General features: G+C 43.9%; 1 protein-coding gene and 1 non-coding gene across 5 annotated transcripts in view; both read left to right on the top strand.

Moving 5' to 3' along the window:
* Positions 1-15,546, top strand: part of RSU1 (Ras suppressor protein 1) — a 160,498-nt gene that overhangs the window by 40,168 nt on the left and 104,784 nt on the right. For all 4 annotated transcript variants that reach the window (XM_014551975.2, XM_014551976.2, XM_006176238.3 and 1 more), the window contains exons 5-7: positions 3,265-3,383; positions 5,166-5,248; positions 5,526-5,640. In XM_014551975.2, the coding sequence (XP_014407461.1) occupies positions 3,265-3,383; positions 5,166-5,248; positions 5,526-5,640 (317 nt within the window). The remainder of the gene's footprint in view (positions 1-3,264; positions 3,384-5,165; positions 5,249-5,525; positions 5,641-15,546) is intronic.
* TRNAA-AGC lies at positions 3,803-3,874 on the top strand. The gene has a single exon. It is a non-coding gene; the product is annotated as a tRNA-Ala (tRNA).

Raw genomic sequence — 15,546 nt, forward strand, 5'->3', positions numbered from 1 at the left:
TTGTTTTGAACATTATTAAGTCCTAATACTTTATTTGCATATAAGAAAGAAGCTAAAACAAGATCTAGATCCAAGAACTACAAAACTAGGTGCTTTGTTGCCTAATGTCTGCATCATTCACGAAGCGAGTTAATAGTTACATCTGAGGGGCTAGGAGTAGTGCCTGGCACATGGTAGCAGTCCATAGGGTTAGCTTTTATTATCATCATCGTTGTTTTACTTATGAATTCATTTATTTCATGACTGTGTGCCTTTTCTGCACCAGGAGCCTTGCTAGCGTGGGGATCAGCAGTGAAGGTCACAGCCCCCGGCGTTAAGGATGGGGGCAGAGCAGTTGTCAGTGACAGTGTCCAGCGGGGTCACAGATGGGTTGGAGGCTGTCAGTTGGCAGTGGGAGAGAGGGACAGGGAGCAGGTGAGATCCTTGGAAGGAAGGGTTCCTCTCCTGGGTGGTATGAGAGCTGAGACCTGATGCTGAGAAGGAATTGGTCAGACTCACAAGTAGAGGGAAGACGTCTCCGATGGTGAGAATGACAGATGTGAAAGCTCAGAGCTCTGCCTGTTCCAGAGGTTGCAGGTTGTTTGGTGTCACCAAGACTAAGATGTGAGGCCGGGAGGGGAGAGACAGGTGGTGAGGCCAGGCAGAGCAGCCTGAAAGTCTGCTCTTACATTGGATGAGCCTTTCCTGGGCTCTCAACTCTGTGCCAAGCACTGCTGTGGTCCTGCCCATCCACCCTGGGGAGCATACATCACAGGTGGGGAAACAGCCTAAAGATACATAGATGTCTGTCGGCAGGAGTCAAGAGCTAATGAAGGGCGTGTGTGTCAGAGAAAGGAGCTGTGGTCTCATCCTGCCGCCCACTGGGGAGTTGGCACAGTGACGTGGCGGGTGTGCAGTGAGGTGGGAGGATTTCCCATAGGAAAGATCATGATGGGGAGAGGTCAGAGGGGGTGTGACTTCAGGTCAGGAGACACATAAGTTCTCTAGATGAGCGTTCCTGGTGAACTAGGGCAGGAACAGTGACGGCGGGGAGGGATTGCAGATGAAAAATACGCGGGAGGTAAAACTGACAAGACAGTACAGGGGGGGGGGAGGGGAGGGGAGGCCTGAAATAGAGGTGCAGGTAGGGACAGTTTTGTTTTACAGGTTTTGTTTGGCTTTGTTTTGTTCAAGGAGCCTTAGGACAGAGTTGGAAACTTTCCTTTATTACCCAGTGCATCTGAGTTGCCTCTTTGTCGACTTTGGAGCTGTTTGGCCCTCGGTGACTTATTGACTGTGTAAAGCTTTCTGTATTTAATTACATAGCTGCACGGACGGGGTTGTCAGAGTCTGAATAAAATTCTTAGTTCTCTGGGAGAGGAATTAGGCTCGGTTTCCATAAATGATATTACTGATGTCAAATGGCATAAAGAATTATACCTGCACAGCCCTGGTTAGGGCAAAGGCATCAAGAACCCCTTAGAATGAACAGCTAGAATTTTAAAAAAATATATGCACAGGAGACCCTCCTACAGCAGAGCAATTAGGCCACACGTATGCATGATCCAAACAGCACGTTCAACCACAAGTTGCTTTTATTTTGTTTTTATTGTGATCATTGAAAAACCGGCAAGAATTTTTGGACCATCTGAATAGATAGAGGAAAGTTGAATCATGCTTTTCATTTTTTTTGAATGTCATTCATTGTCCAGAGTTGTTTTTTTGTTTCTTTGTTTGTTTTTAACAAAAAATGTAAAGCCAACGTAGGTTACAAGTTGGTAATTATTTCAAGGAGAACCTCATGGAAAGAGCATCATACCAGCTATTCCCGGAGTAACTTTCCACCTAGTGAGATGGGGAAGCTTGTCTTGGGAAGAATTCACAGTTTTCACTAAAGCCGAGTGTTGAGTGTTCATGGATTTGGACTTAGTTTTTCCCCTAAGTGTGTGAGTGGGTCACTGTGCAGGTGAGAAAAATACTTGCCTTTTAGGCAGAAAGGCTTTATTGAATCAGGAGGAGCCTCCGAGGACCCCTGGAGTTCAGTGTTCCTAAAAGGAAGGGTCTGTGGGGGCCTTCCTGTAGCTTTTGGAGAAGACAAAGAGCAAAGACGCCCAGCAGCCGTTGCTCTGGCTTTATGAAGTTCTCCATCATAGGCGGGCGTATTCTCATTTCCATATGCTTTGGAAAAATTGTCCTGGAGGCTATTTTGCAAGGTGTAAAGTTAACCTGGGACTTGATACCCATCAAGAGGTGGAAATCACTCTTTTCTGGATTCCTCTTTCTGCTGTCAGCTGTTTCTTAGGCAGCCTGGTTGATGGATGTGAGTAGGATTGTATCTAAACTGAGAAGGATCGGCGTCTAGAATTATTAGTATTATTGTGTGTGTGGTGAAGGATAAAATTATTTTTAGTGTCACAGTTCCTCCCAAGTTTTAAATATTTGTCATCCTATATTAGATTAAAAAAAATTTAATCGGGTCTTTAAGTGTGTTCAGAGGGAGCCACGTTAAGGGAAATAAGAGTCTTGAAGGAAAAAAAGATAATAGAAAAAAATTTTTCCTTAGCTTTCATTGGAGAGATGTGTATATTTAAAATCTTTCAGTTATGATAAAATATGCATAACGTAAATTTACCATTTTAACCATTTTGAGTTTATGATTCAGAAGCATGAAGTACATTCACATTGTTGTGCAGCCAATCTCTGCAAGTTTCTCATCTTGCAAAACTGAAACTCTATTCCCACTAAACAGTAACTCCTCATGACCCGCCTCCCTCAGCCTCTGGTAACCTCCATTCTAAGTGGAGAATTATTTTGAACTACTGTTAGTAGTTACAAAACAAAAAAAAGGATTTTTTTTTTTTTGTCTCCCACTGGGAGGAAAAAGTGAAATCAAATAAAGCAGAAGTCTGAAAACTACAAGGCTCCGTTGGTATCTTTTGAGGTCTTATTATTGCTACATCCATCAGGAAGTTTTTCTCTAGAAGAATGGATGTTTTGTGATGTCTTAATTTTCTGCATGGAACAGTCACTGAGCATCAAGCGTTGGAGAAAGTGACAAACTAAGACATTAACAAACATTTCATGAACATGGAACTTCTCAGACTAGGATTCCTAGGCTGGTTAAAAATGACACAAAGTTATTATGGAATTAACGGCCATCTTTGAAGCTTTCAGCCTCTCCCACGAGGCTCCCAGGCCTGTGACACAGAGGTGAGCTGAGCAGTCTGTGTAAATACATGCTTCTGTGTTGTGTGACGTCTTGCATTTTTTTTCCCCCAACAACAGCATGAATAGACTCAACACCCTGCCTCGAGGATTCGGCTCACTCCCAGCTCTGGAGGTCCTTGATTTGACTTACAACAACTTGAATGAAAATTCTCTTCCTGGAAACTTCTTCTACCTGAGTATGAAACTTTTAATTCTATAAATCTCCTTAAAATGGTCCTTTGCGTTCTAAAAGTGAAATTTATTTGCCAGGGTCCAAACTCCAAGAGAAATTATTGGACATATATATTTTTTCCCTCAGATTCCTTCTGAATATTCCCTCATAGCTCAGCAGTCTGTATTTGATGTATAGTTACCTGACACCATTGCCCTCACGTGGACTTAGTAATGTCATATTAAATTTCTGATGGAGATTTTTACCTAAATGAGATCAAGTCTCACATTTAGCTAGGGAACTTGACTTTCTTTTTAAAGAGCATCCAGAAAAAAAAAATAATAATAATACACGTGTCTTCCTAATGTTGCTATTAACTCTTTGTAGGCTTTTTGCCCAAAGATAGTCCAATCAGTTATTTATAAAAATATCCATTGTTAGAGGGGAGGTATAGCTCAGTGGTAGAGTGCATGCCTAGCATGCATGAGGTCCTGGGTTCAATCCCCAGCACCTCCATTAAAATAAACAAACAAACAAACCTAATCACCTCCCCCCTCCAACCAAAAAAAAAAAAAAAGAAATTAAAAAAAATCCATTAATAAACCTCTAATAGGAACTTTAAACATTTCCAGCCAGAATTCTTGTTTTAAGCTTTTTAAAAAGTTCTTTCTGACGTAGTCTACTGTATCTGCAGTATACTATCAAAAATTAAGAAATTATAGATCACAGATGAACACACTTTGAACTTTTATAGGCAAGCATATTTCTTACTGCAGATGGAAAAAGAGGAAAAACTGATTTTTCCGAGAACTCATGAAATTTTTAGGGAAGAGTTGCTGTCTTTAAACGAATGTTCTGCTTCTCCAAATAGTGACCTATATGATATCCAGAAATTCTGATTTTTCCGAATTAGTCTCTAGTTTCATTTTTTTACCTTACATAGACTCTTTATCCCAGACTTCTCATAAAGCACATGAAACCAACTTTAACAGTTTTCTTGAGCCGCAGAAGAAATTGTTTTTCTTGGGTATATATGCAGTTCTGTTGAACTTTAAGATAATAGAATGTAACTGAACACTTGTAAAGAAATACAGCATACATCAGATTATACTCCTCCTTCGGGTTAAGGGTGAAAAGATGCCTTGGGTTTTAGCCTTGAGTTGATGGGGGACTAGTATTGTATGGTATTCTGAACAAATTGCTGATTACTGATAATCTGCCTAAGTTAGGGTTTTCTCTATTTTTGAAGCTCCCTGTCATTATTTTAGCTCCTTCACCTTCATTTATTTTTGCCGTTAAGGCTATAGAAACAATAATAATTAGTCTGACTATGGAAACAGTGAACAGCGATCACAGCCTCCATCAGAGGAAAGCCTTTGGTTACTTATTTTTTGACCTAGTTTTCTGTTTATGGGAGCGAAGCATTGATACCAGGTGACACAGTGATTTTCTTTTGTTTCGCTCTGGATGCAAATCAAGCCCATAAATGCAAATCGGAAGTAATAGAAAAACGAGAGCTATCTTTGCTGAGAGCGTATTGAAAACTCTGGGCCAGAAACTGCCGGTTGCCCACAGTTGTTAATTGTGTCAGTTCACTTGGATATAGATGTCTTCCTGAACACACCAGCTCCACAATCAGCCAGTAAATCTAAGTTTGACCTGCTTGTTATTATTGTGAGCCCTAGGTATGTCACAGGCTTTTCACCGAGCCAGGGTTATTAATCAAAGCTGACTCCCTCATATTGATCAGACCTCAAGTGGCTGGGTTCCATGCCACCCTGTTTATATATTGCTGTTTAATTTGCAGCCACCCTGCGTGCACTCTATCTAAGTGACAACGATTTTGAAATCCTGCCACCAGATATTGGGAAGCTCACAAAGTTGCAGATAGTAAGTAATTTATCTAAATTCTTAGAAAATCAATTCACTTCTGCAGCCCTGGGAGGAGTGGAATCGAGTCAATTTGAGCCGGAGTACGGTTTGTTTTGCAGGAATAAAACCACTCCTCCCCAATACTGTTCCTCGTTGGTCTGCAGACCCTGGTAAATAAATGGAAAGGACTGAGCCTTCGAAGAAGGCAGGGCACGGGGCCAGGACGAGTGTGTCTTTCGAGTGCCTCTTGATGTGAAAATTGTTTTGACAGCTCCTGTTTTTTTCTTCTCTTTAGCTCAGCCTTAGGGATAACGACCTGATCTCGCTGCCGAAGGAAATTGGGGAGCTTACTCAGCTTAAGGAACTCCACATTCAGGGGAACCGCCTGACCGTTCTGCCCCCAGAACTCGGTAAGGTTGCTGATGAACGATCTGTGTTCTGGGTTTAATTAGTAATAATGATCCAAGTGCTGCAGCTCTGAAAAAACCTTCTCTCTTCTGGGCACATAGCCTCCATCCAAGGCACCCAGTCCTGATACTTTTCTAGCAGCATTTGTCATCGACCAGGGGTTAGCTCTTCTGGGGTTGGACCTTCCCTGATGATTCATGGAGCAGCTGTGGTACCAGTGTCTCAGGAGCTGCTGCTGAAAGGTGACCCAGCTCAGCTGCCTGCGTGGTGCAGCGAAAGGAGCCTGGGACGAGTGGTTCTCGGTCTCCCCAGGGCTCCTCCTTGACCAGGAGGGATCATTTTTTTCCCCCCTTCTTTTTAAAGTCTAATCATTCTTATTTTTTTTTTGATCCCTTAATTTTTTATTTTAATCCCTCAAACTTTTACCAAATGGTTAAAATATGTACGACAGCTGTATCTCCAGCCTTGATTTTGGTTCTCTGCTGCTGCCATCTCCAGTGGGAATTGTTAAATATGTTCTCACTGGAAACTCTCTGGTCCTCCCGCTGTGGCCCCTGAATCGTCCTCCTCTGCCTGGTCATTCAGGTGGCCCTAAGCGCCTCTAGGCCTCCCTCGGACATAACGTCCAACCCATTTCCTCATGTTCCTGAGGCTGTCCTTCTGGACATCTTCCATGAGTTCGCTTCTCCCATGCAGACTCTGGGTAGCCTCTCATTTCTTCACTACAGTCAACTGCATTGTTTCTCAAACTAGAACTATTTGCTTTTCTGCTCCAAAGTATCCCACAATTGAAAAAAGCACATTTGACCCAACATTCTCGGAGGAAGTAAATCCAGTGAGTCTGGTGGTTTTAAAGAGGCTGGTGGTTATTATAAATGAGGATGGAAGTTCCATGAGAGCTGGGGGGTTGTGTGTGCTCCCCACTGTATCCCCGGTGCCGGCCACGTGCGAGGCACCAGGTAGACACTCGGGATAAGTACCGAATGAGTTCATGAAACAAGGACCTTAAATAGCAAGGTGTCAGGAGGGCGACAAGCAAGCCAAGGCTGGCCTCTGTCTAGAGCTGTGCTGTCCAGCATGGAAGCCACAAGCCACATTTCAGATGTTGAGGAACCATGTGTGGCTCATGGTTGCCATATGGGAAAATGCAGGTAGAGAACATTTCCATGGGAGGGAAAGCTGTGTTGGGCAGCATGAGTCTAAAAGAAGCATTCATGCAATTCCATGGAACAGATACAGCTTCCCCCTGACTTTCCCGACTGCTGTGGCTCCTTTGTTGCTGCCAGAGGTCTTGAGGAATTTGTCCTGATGTCAAGGACTGCAGAGTCACTCAGCTCCTTCACGGAGTTACGGGGCATCAAGTCCTGTTGCGTGAGATCAAGAGAAAATGTTCAGGAACATTTTTAAGGCAAAACAAAACAAAACAAAACAAAACACTTCTTACCAAAGGAAAGATTCTGGACCGTGATTGCCAGCCACAGATGTTGGCATTAGTAATTCATGGGGAACTTTTGCAGGATACAAACGCCTGCTCCCTCCCTGACCAACTGTGTGAGACTATGTCTTGTGTAATTTGGTAAAACTCACTTAGTGCTTCTGACCTTTGTCTTGGATTAGCACGATGAGGAGAAATGGTTAAAAAAAAGTGTTTTGTTGATTTACTTCATTTTTCAAGCATGGGGCAGTGTAGGGCATTGGATTAGTCAGAGATTTCTATCAGCTAATAGTTTGGTAGGAAAACAGCTGATTGAACCCATGCGTACCTGTGTACCTGTATATTCTTAAATCTTACATTGCTTGTCCTGTTTAAATTCTGCACGTGGTCATGTTTGGTCATGTTAATGCCCTCTAATACCAAATTATATATTCAGGACTAGAATTGGAGATAAAGTCTTTTTTTTCTTTCTTTCTTTTTTTTTTTTTTTTTTTTTGTTGAGGAGAAAGTCTTTAAATAAGTTTATTTTTGCTAGCCATACCTAGAAAAGCTTTATTTCAGCATCTGGCTGGTGGCATTTTTCCCAAATTGCAAGGACACTTAGCTGTAAGTAAATGGTAAGCCCCTAGCTAAACTCAAGATAAAGGTAGGTGTATTATTTATTTTTGAACAGTGATTTTTTTTTTAAAGAAAATGATGATAGTACTGTAATAATAGCTGTTATAATAAGATGGACTAAGGCCTTATGTGCCAAGGCACCGTGGTAAGTGCTTTCCCTGTGCTGGCTCCTGTAATTGTCCAAAAAATAGAAAGTGGACCTTTTAGAGTTGAGGAAACTGAGGCTTAGAAAATGTTGGTGACGTGTGCATCAGGTCACAGTTGGTCACAGAGGCGAGATTTGAACCCTGACTGCCCAGTTTTCTGGATCCGTGTTCCTGACCACTGGGCTGCCCTCTTCCCATCTGTGTGCCAGTAAGGATTCCTAGAAGGCCGTGTTTCCAAGTGTGAATGAAGCACACCACCTGCTCCCTGCCCCAGACAGTGGCAGAAGGAGAGGAGATTGAATGTGGTGACTTGTGGGGCTGGTCCTCCCTGCTGGTGTGTGAGCAGCCGGGCTGGGATAACACTTCGCAGAATGCGGAGGAGGTGACCTCTGTGAAAGGAACTGATGCTCTGCTCTTCCAGCCCAGGCCGGTTGCGTTGTTCCCCTGGCTCTTCCCCTGCCAGTAAGCATCCAGCCACAGCAGGAATCTCTTTTGTCTGCCTGTGCGCCTGGTACCCAGGGTGGTCATCTGGACCGCCCTGGCTGGCCACGGGGCGGGGCTGGGGACTGTGTAACTTGGGGCTTGGATTGTCCGTCCCTGCAGCATCCTCTGGCTCCAGGCTTGCTCTCCTGGGTGTATTTGAAAAGGTGAATAATGATCTGACCCTTGAATATTCAACTTTTTACATATCTGAATAAACAAGATAAATGCTTTTGAGACTTCTGCAGAATTTCCTTTAAAAATAAATCTGGAGTTTATTAACTTGAAACCTCGTTGGCAAGATTTTTTGAAACAAGCAAGGGAATCCAAATGGATTCTGACTTGTCAGGGCTAAGACTGTGCAGGGACACTGCAGAACAAAGTCCAGGCCTTGCGTGGAGTTTTAATATGTAATTGTATTACTTTCCTTCTGTTTCACAAACTTGAATAAATTACTTTACCAGTCATGTCTGGTTCATCAACAGGAAAGCACTTGATTTTACGTTAGTCCATATACCTATAGAAAATTAGGTATAGAGTGTGTCTGTCATTCACCCATCCGTTTCCTCATTCATTCAGACATTAATTAAGTTCCTACTTGAGGCCAGGTCTTGTTTTGAAGGGACTTACTTTTCCAGTAACGTAGAATTCACTTATCCAGCAACCGTTTACTGAGTCCCTGCTTCATGTTGTATTTCCAGGGGATAGAAGAAGAGACAAAACACCCCTTGTAACATTTTAGTGGGTGAGGGAGGATGGATGGATGGATGGATGGATGGATGGATGGATAGATGGATAGAGAACATAACACGTGATGTTAAATGCCCCGGGGAAAAAAAATGAGAACAGAAGAGACTCTCCAAGTGGTGGGGGGGGGGAAGGGGAATGTTACTTTGTTACATGGAGTCAACAGAGAAGGTCTTGTCATACCTTGGTGTTGTTCAGTCACAGGCCTAAGGGAGGGAGGGAGCTTTCCTGGTAGAGGGGACAGCAGGTGCAGAGGTCCTGAGATGGGCTTGTGTGTTGAGGAACAGCCAGAAGGCTAGTGTGGCTGGAGCCGGCTGAGCGAGGAGGAGAGTTGGAAGAGTTGGACTTTGACAGGGAATGGGGACTAGATCACATGGGAACTTGTGGGGCGTTGTGAGAACTTTGGCTTCTGCTCTGAGTGAGATGGTGTGGGAGGCTGAATAATGGCTCCCCCCAGAGACGCCCTGTCCTCGTGACCGGAGTCTGGGAGAATGCTGTTCTGCATGGTTAAGGGACTTTGCAGATGTGATGTCCCATCTAGAAATGGGGAGATCACCCTGGATCACCAAGGGGAGCCCAGAGTAATTGTGAGGGTCCTTAGAAGGGGGAGGCAGGACGGTCAGAGACAGCAGTAGAAGATCTGGGGACAGAGTCAGGAGGTTGGAGTTGGGCATGGAAGGGGCCATGCGCCGAGGACAGTGGCGGCCTCCGGAAGCTGAGAATGGCAAGGACTTGGATTTTCCCCTGGAGCCTCCAGAAGGAAGGCAGACCTTCTGCGTTTATCCAGGTGGCAGTAATGTTAGATTCTGGTGTTCCAGAGGCGGAACCAACAGGAATTGGTGATGATTTCAATGATGAAGGAGGGAGCAAAGAGTGACTGGGTCTTAGGGAACTAAGAAGACGAGGAAGGTAGCGGGAAGGGTAGGTTGGGGAGATGGAGGAGGAGAGGAGCTGAGTTTTGGATTCCTAGAGGTTTGAGCTGCTTTTTGGGTATCTAATCAAGAAGGCAACTGGATATTAGACTCCAGGGTCGACAGGAAAGGTCTGGGCTGCATCTGTAATTTTGTGCATCATTAGCATAAACATAATACCACAGGTCGGTTGAGGTCCCTTGGACGTGACGGTGGAGTGTAGAACATAGAGCCGTGTAGCACTCTGGTTCCTAAGCCCTGAAGCCAGAGAATCAGGGACCTATAAGGGTTCTGGCTCATAGGCAAGTGTCTGTGGCCAAGTCAGGGACCATAATCTCCCCTCTTTGGTCCCATCATGACTCGTCAGTGCTCACGCAGTGAGAGTGCTTTTGCGTGGTAGGAGAAATGTTTTCCCAACCTGAGCAGCTAACTCTGCCAGCAAAGGGGTGAAACAGACATGATTGAAATCTCCTGAGCCTGCCTGACTCCACAACTCTCCTTTGGACCAGTATTTTCAGCCAGCACCTCTTCTCTCCTTCTAAAAAGCAGCAGGGTGACTGATGGAAGTTTTCACCCACTTTTAATTCATGGCAGAACTCAGGAGTGCAGTGGAGACAAGGCCCACACTGGTGGGGGAGGAAGGAGAGACAGGTGTCCTGACCCATCCTCAGGACGGGTAAAGCCCCAGAGTAAACAGCCTAACGGTGATCTCGGAAACGGTGGCTCCGCGAGCCGTACTCTGTGCAGATTCTGTATTTTCTCACTCACGGGTGAGACTTAACGAGTCTTCAGTGCAGAAGATGGGAAACATGTCTTTACATGGTCTCTTTCCTGAGTTTTCCGGGATTCAGTTGCTTGCACTTGGTGGAGTCATTTCTGGCTTCTTGGCTTGTAGACGGTCATGGGACCTCTTCTGCATTTGTCACCCAGATAACTTGCCTTTGGAGAAGGAAATGGCGTTGGTCCACCAGGCATGCCACAAAGCAAAGTGTTTTTAAATGTCAGAACCTTACCTGCACCAGTTTGCCCAGCCTGTGACAGGGATGCGTGCGTCACTACTCAGACCTGGGCCAGCTGGCTTAGTGTCCTGGTCTCCGTGCTGCTAGTCAAGTAGCAGTTTTTATTAAGAAGTATCAGAAGGTTGTGTATTCTTTCTTGCCTGTTTGTGAAGAGTGGAAACACATGTTAATCCCATTCAGAGAGTATGTGATGTCATGTGTTGAGAGTTTCCCTCTGCCTGTCGTCTCCAGAATGAACAGAATCAGGAAGGAGGGAGCCTGAAATCCTTCCTGTCACACCTCTTAATCCTTTTCTTAATGGTGTTGAAAAGCTCAAGAAAAATAATGTTCTCACGTGAAGCAGAAGAAAAGGAAACACAGTATTCTGTTTTTGACCCATTAAGTCCCTGATTATAAATGTCTTATCACCCGTTACTGTCACTCTGTCCATGGGCTGTCGATGATCTTACCCAGAGGTTTAAGATGTGTTTTAATGTACGTGGTTGATTATGGATGAGACTTTGTCTCTTCATCCCTACGCTGGGGTTCAAATCTCACCCCCCCAATTCCTTGCTCTGTGATTGTGGACAAGTCATTTTACTTTGCCTCGTGTAGAATGAGGGTAGTAGTAACCCCCTCCTCCTTGTATTGTTGTGAGGATTAAAAGAATAATACACACACGTGGTGAATTTTTATACTGTTAAGTGTTGATTATTTAGAGGCTGAGCACCTGGTGAGAAGCAATGACCGAGAAGGTCCAAAAGCCAGTCTCCATCACACACAGTGATTGGCTGGACGGATGACAGGCGGAGAATTAGCCTCTGGTGCGAAGGGTGAGAAAAAGCAGGGAGGTACCAGAAGGGACATACACTCGAGAGGAGACGTGGTGGGGAGAGAATGAGGACAGCACGAGGCGAACCCTCAGGTTGGGCATCAGGCGTGGCAGGAAGGGTTTCACTGCCGTCCTTTCTGCCCCATCATCCCCGTTTTCCTGATACACGTTTAGTTTCACAAATGATTTTCCAGCCAGGCTCTGCCCTTTTTGTGAGCTGCGTAATTGAGGCTGGGAGCAGGTCACCTGGTTCTTCTGCCTTAGAAGGCTCTGTGGTTAGCTTGTGGCTTGGTCATTCATTCATTCACTTTTTTTTTTTTTTTATTGTGATGTAGTTAGTTTACAATGTTGTATCAATTTCTGGTGCACAGCACAATGCTTCAGTCATACATGAACATTCACTTCTTTACTTTCTGGTGTCCTTTATAAAACTATGAACTTGTCCTGAAGTATCGAACGCCTCGTGGTGCTGGCTCTCACTCACTTCTTCATCCCACGGTTAAGACTACCTTTCTTCAAGAGAGAGCTTTGTTTGCCAGCTGTTGAATTTCTCACTGTCTCACATTATCTTTTGTTTGTTTCATCGTGATGTTTCTCTTCTCCCAGAACTCCTGATACCCTCTGTTCTAGTTGTTTCCATTTTTCACTATTACTGATGTGTGCACACACTGTTATCTTTTCATCACTCGTCTACATATTAGTCATTCATGTTGGAAACACACTAGATAAATCCATCTTTCTAAGTCTTTTTTATTTTGTCGTAAATTAAAAACATTAAAGATCTAGAGTGTGAAGTCAGACTGTTTTGGAACTACTTTAGCTATCGTATGAAATCTTCGGTTCTCTTGAGAAAAGATGTAATGGCAGTTACTAACCTGTCTCCAGAAAAATCAGATACCAAGGACATAATAAGAAGTTAAGAAAAAAATTTTTTTTGTAGTCTGGATTCTCCATTCTGGATAATTATCTGCCCTGATCCCAGGCAGCTTTATACTGTTACCAGAATTGGTTTTCTCTGTGTAAATCCTGTTACTTATGAAAGGCAGAAATGGGCATGGTCTGTCTACTTGGGTTGAGAAGTAGTACCACTGAATTTGCCATCTTTTTCTCTTCTCCTTGGTTTTGTTGATGTGTCCTTCTTAAGGCACGTGATGGAAGACAAGACACAGGACAGTATAGTTCAGAGTGTGGTAGGTGACGTGCACCTGCATGGGTCACAGTCCTGTCTCCACGGATCCCAAGACAGGCAACCCTGAACAAGTCACTCACCCACATCTTAATCACTGGCCATAGCTGAGAGCTGCTGGCTTTTTTCCACCTGGGGTACAGTTCCCAGCTCACCAAGATCCTCCCCTGAGCCCCTAAAGATTCCTGGTTAAACAGAAATGAAGAAATGACTTAACAGGGTTATACAACGTTTTGTATATTTCGTTTCCCTTTGAAAATTATTTCTTAAAATACAAAAATACAACACAATGTAAGTATCCTGTTACTCACTGAGCAACTGTAGAATTTTATAACATTTAGTTAGGAGTGCTGCAGGTGGCGTGGGCTGGAGAGTGGTTGAAAGTTTTAAGTTTAAAATTGTGTGATAAACATAGTCTTATTTCAAACTCAACTTGTACAGAAACTGTCAAGAATTTGAGACATTGTTTTGGACATGCTGTTAGTCCAGTCTCCTCACTCACATTATTGTTTCTTTCACTTCTCTTTCTACCTTGATTTCGCTGGCCCCAGTATACACTGGAGTTTGCAAACCCCGGATTTACTCCTAGACGCGGGCTTCTAACGTGGCAAATGCTGGCTGCACACGGGAGTCCGGTGAACAGCGTGCAGGAAGCATTTGGAACGTGCCGGCTCCGTGAACATTTGCTGCTGGTGCTACTCACTCATCCTCACTGTTGGCAGTAAAGCTCTTGGTCTTCATCTCTGTCCTTTGGAAGAGGTGACTGATTCTGGTTCTGAGACCTTCCAGCTGGAAGCCTTTGGGGAGAGGTGCCGTCAGGGCATCGATGGGATTGAGGGGTCCGCACAGGGCTTGTGTTCAGCAGGGAGAAGGGGATGTAGGTCTGCTGGGAGGAGGAGGGGAGAGGCAGGAGGCTCGGAGGTACCAGAGCATCTCTTAGTGCATTTAACATCACTTAGGGTTAAATATTTTATGATTTTGTTTTTATTATTTCAGTTTCTCTGTGTTAATCCCAGGAAGCCAAAAGGTGTGAGAGGAGAAAGCCAGTATTGATTGAGCACGTAAGCTGCTCCATTAGGCGTTTTATATGTTATTTTCTCATGTAAATCTCACAACAGCTGTGAGAGGCTGGGGGCTTTCTCCCCATTTTATGGGGTCGGGGCAGCTCGTGAGGCTCTGAGCGGTGGACGGCAACCTGCTGAGATCACATGGCCCGTTGGACTCGGAGCTGAAATGCAGAACTCCTGCCGCCATCTGGGATAACTAATCCAGGTTCACGGGGGTGGAGTCATTGGCTGCTTTTGTTTTGGGTCCATTCTAGGACACAGAAAAATAGAAATTAGTCTGCGTAAAGAAATAGCATTTTTTATGAAAGAAGGGCCCTGTGGATTAGATATGAACAAAAATACTTGTCTCAGAAGACGTAATTGTTAATCTGTAAAGTGGTTGCCACAGCTCATAATACCTTAGCATAATAAAGCTGTAAGAGACAGAACCAGAACCCAGAGCCTGGGCCACGTGTTCAAAATGGACTTTGTCAGTCAATCGTGAACATGTTTGAAGTTACTTTTAAGCTAGGTGGATTGACAGAAATCCTTTTGTTTCCACACACAATACTATGACTGGCAAAATGATCTCACAGACTTGATCTCAGTTCTGTGCAATAGACCAGGGAGAACTCCTTGGCCACTTTTTACAGATGGCAAAACCGAGGTGTGTAGAGGGACAGTGACTTGCCCAAAGCTGTATTACTGATGTGGCATGTTATGGACAGAATGAGATTTTCAGTTCAGATCTTTTGCCTTCAAAAATAAGTATTCCTCCCAATAGTATATCCATAAATGTGTCAATACTGAGCCTGTGAAAGGGCATTGTGTATCATTAGATGACAGCAGTGCTTCCAAATAGATGCCTTAATTTTATTCTTTGGAAAGTAAAGAAAATGCGAGGGATAGAGAAATCTTTACCCGACGTTGAATTTTTGCCTTGAATTATATTACATGCGCTCACGTTTTATTTCTGTGTTCATGTCCCTTTTGCCATGCTTCCCCAAAAATAATATATCCTGTTCTTTGATTCTCGTGGTCTTAGACGATCATCAGAAACGACTCCCGTCAGGTCTTCCTCCACGATGTATTTTTTAACAACTTCCGTTTTATATATTCTGTTCCAGTGCATCTTTAGCCCTGGAAAATGCTCTAAGTGTGGATTTTAAAAACGCCAAATGAATTATACTTCTGCCTGGTGAGTTACTGCTTTAAAGGGGGTGGGAAGTTGCAACACATAAAAGGTTTCAATTCCATATTATAAATTTCAGGAAGCCCAGTGTCAGGTTCGGTGTGATTGAACTTGTGCATCAATCTGTGTTAACACCAGCTGGTAAAGCATGCCACTGTTTCCAGTGGAACATCCTTTGATTTAGTAGAACACTAAATGTCTTCTTGCCCCGGAGAAATGCCGGCAGTGCTGAGCTTCCAGATTTAATTTTTTTTTTTTTTTATTCCAGAGGCATATCTGTAAATACAGTTCCTATCACCTGAATACATATATAATAT

This window comes from Camelus ferus, chromosome 35 (genome assembly GCF_009834535.1).
Source record: "Camelus ferus isolate YT-003-E chromosome 35, BCGSAC_Cfer_1.0, whole genome shotgun sequence".
NCBI classification, from domain to species: Eukaryota; Metazoa; Chordata; class Mammalia; order Artiodactyla; family Camelidae; genus Camelus; species Camelus ferus.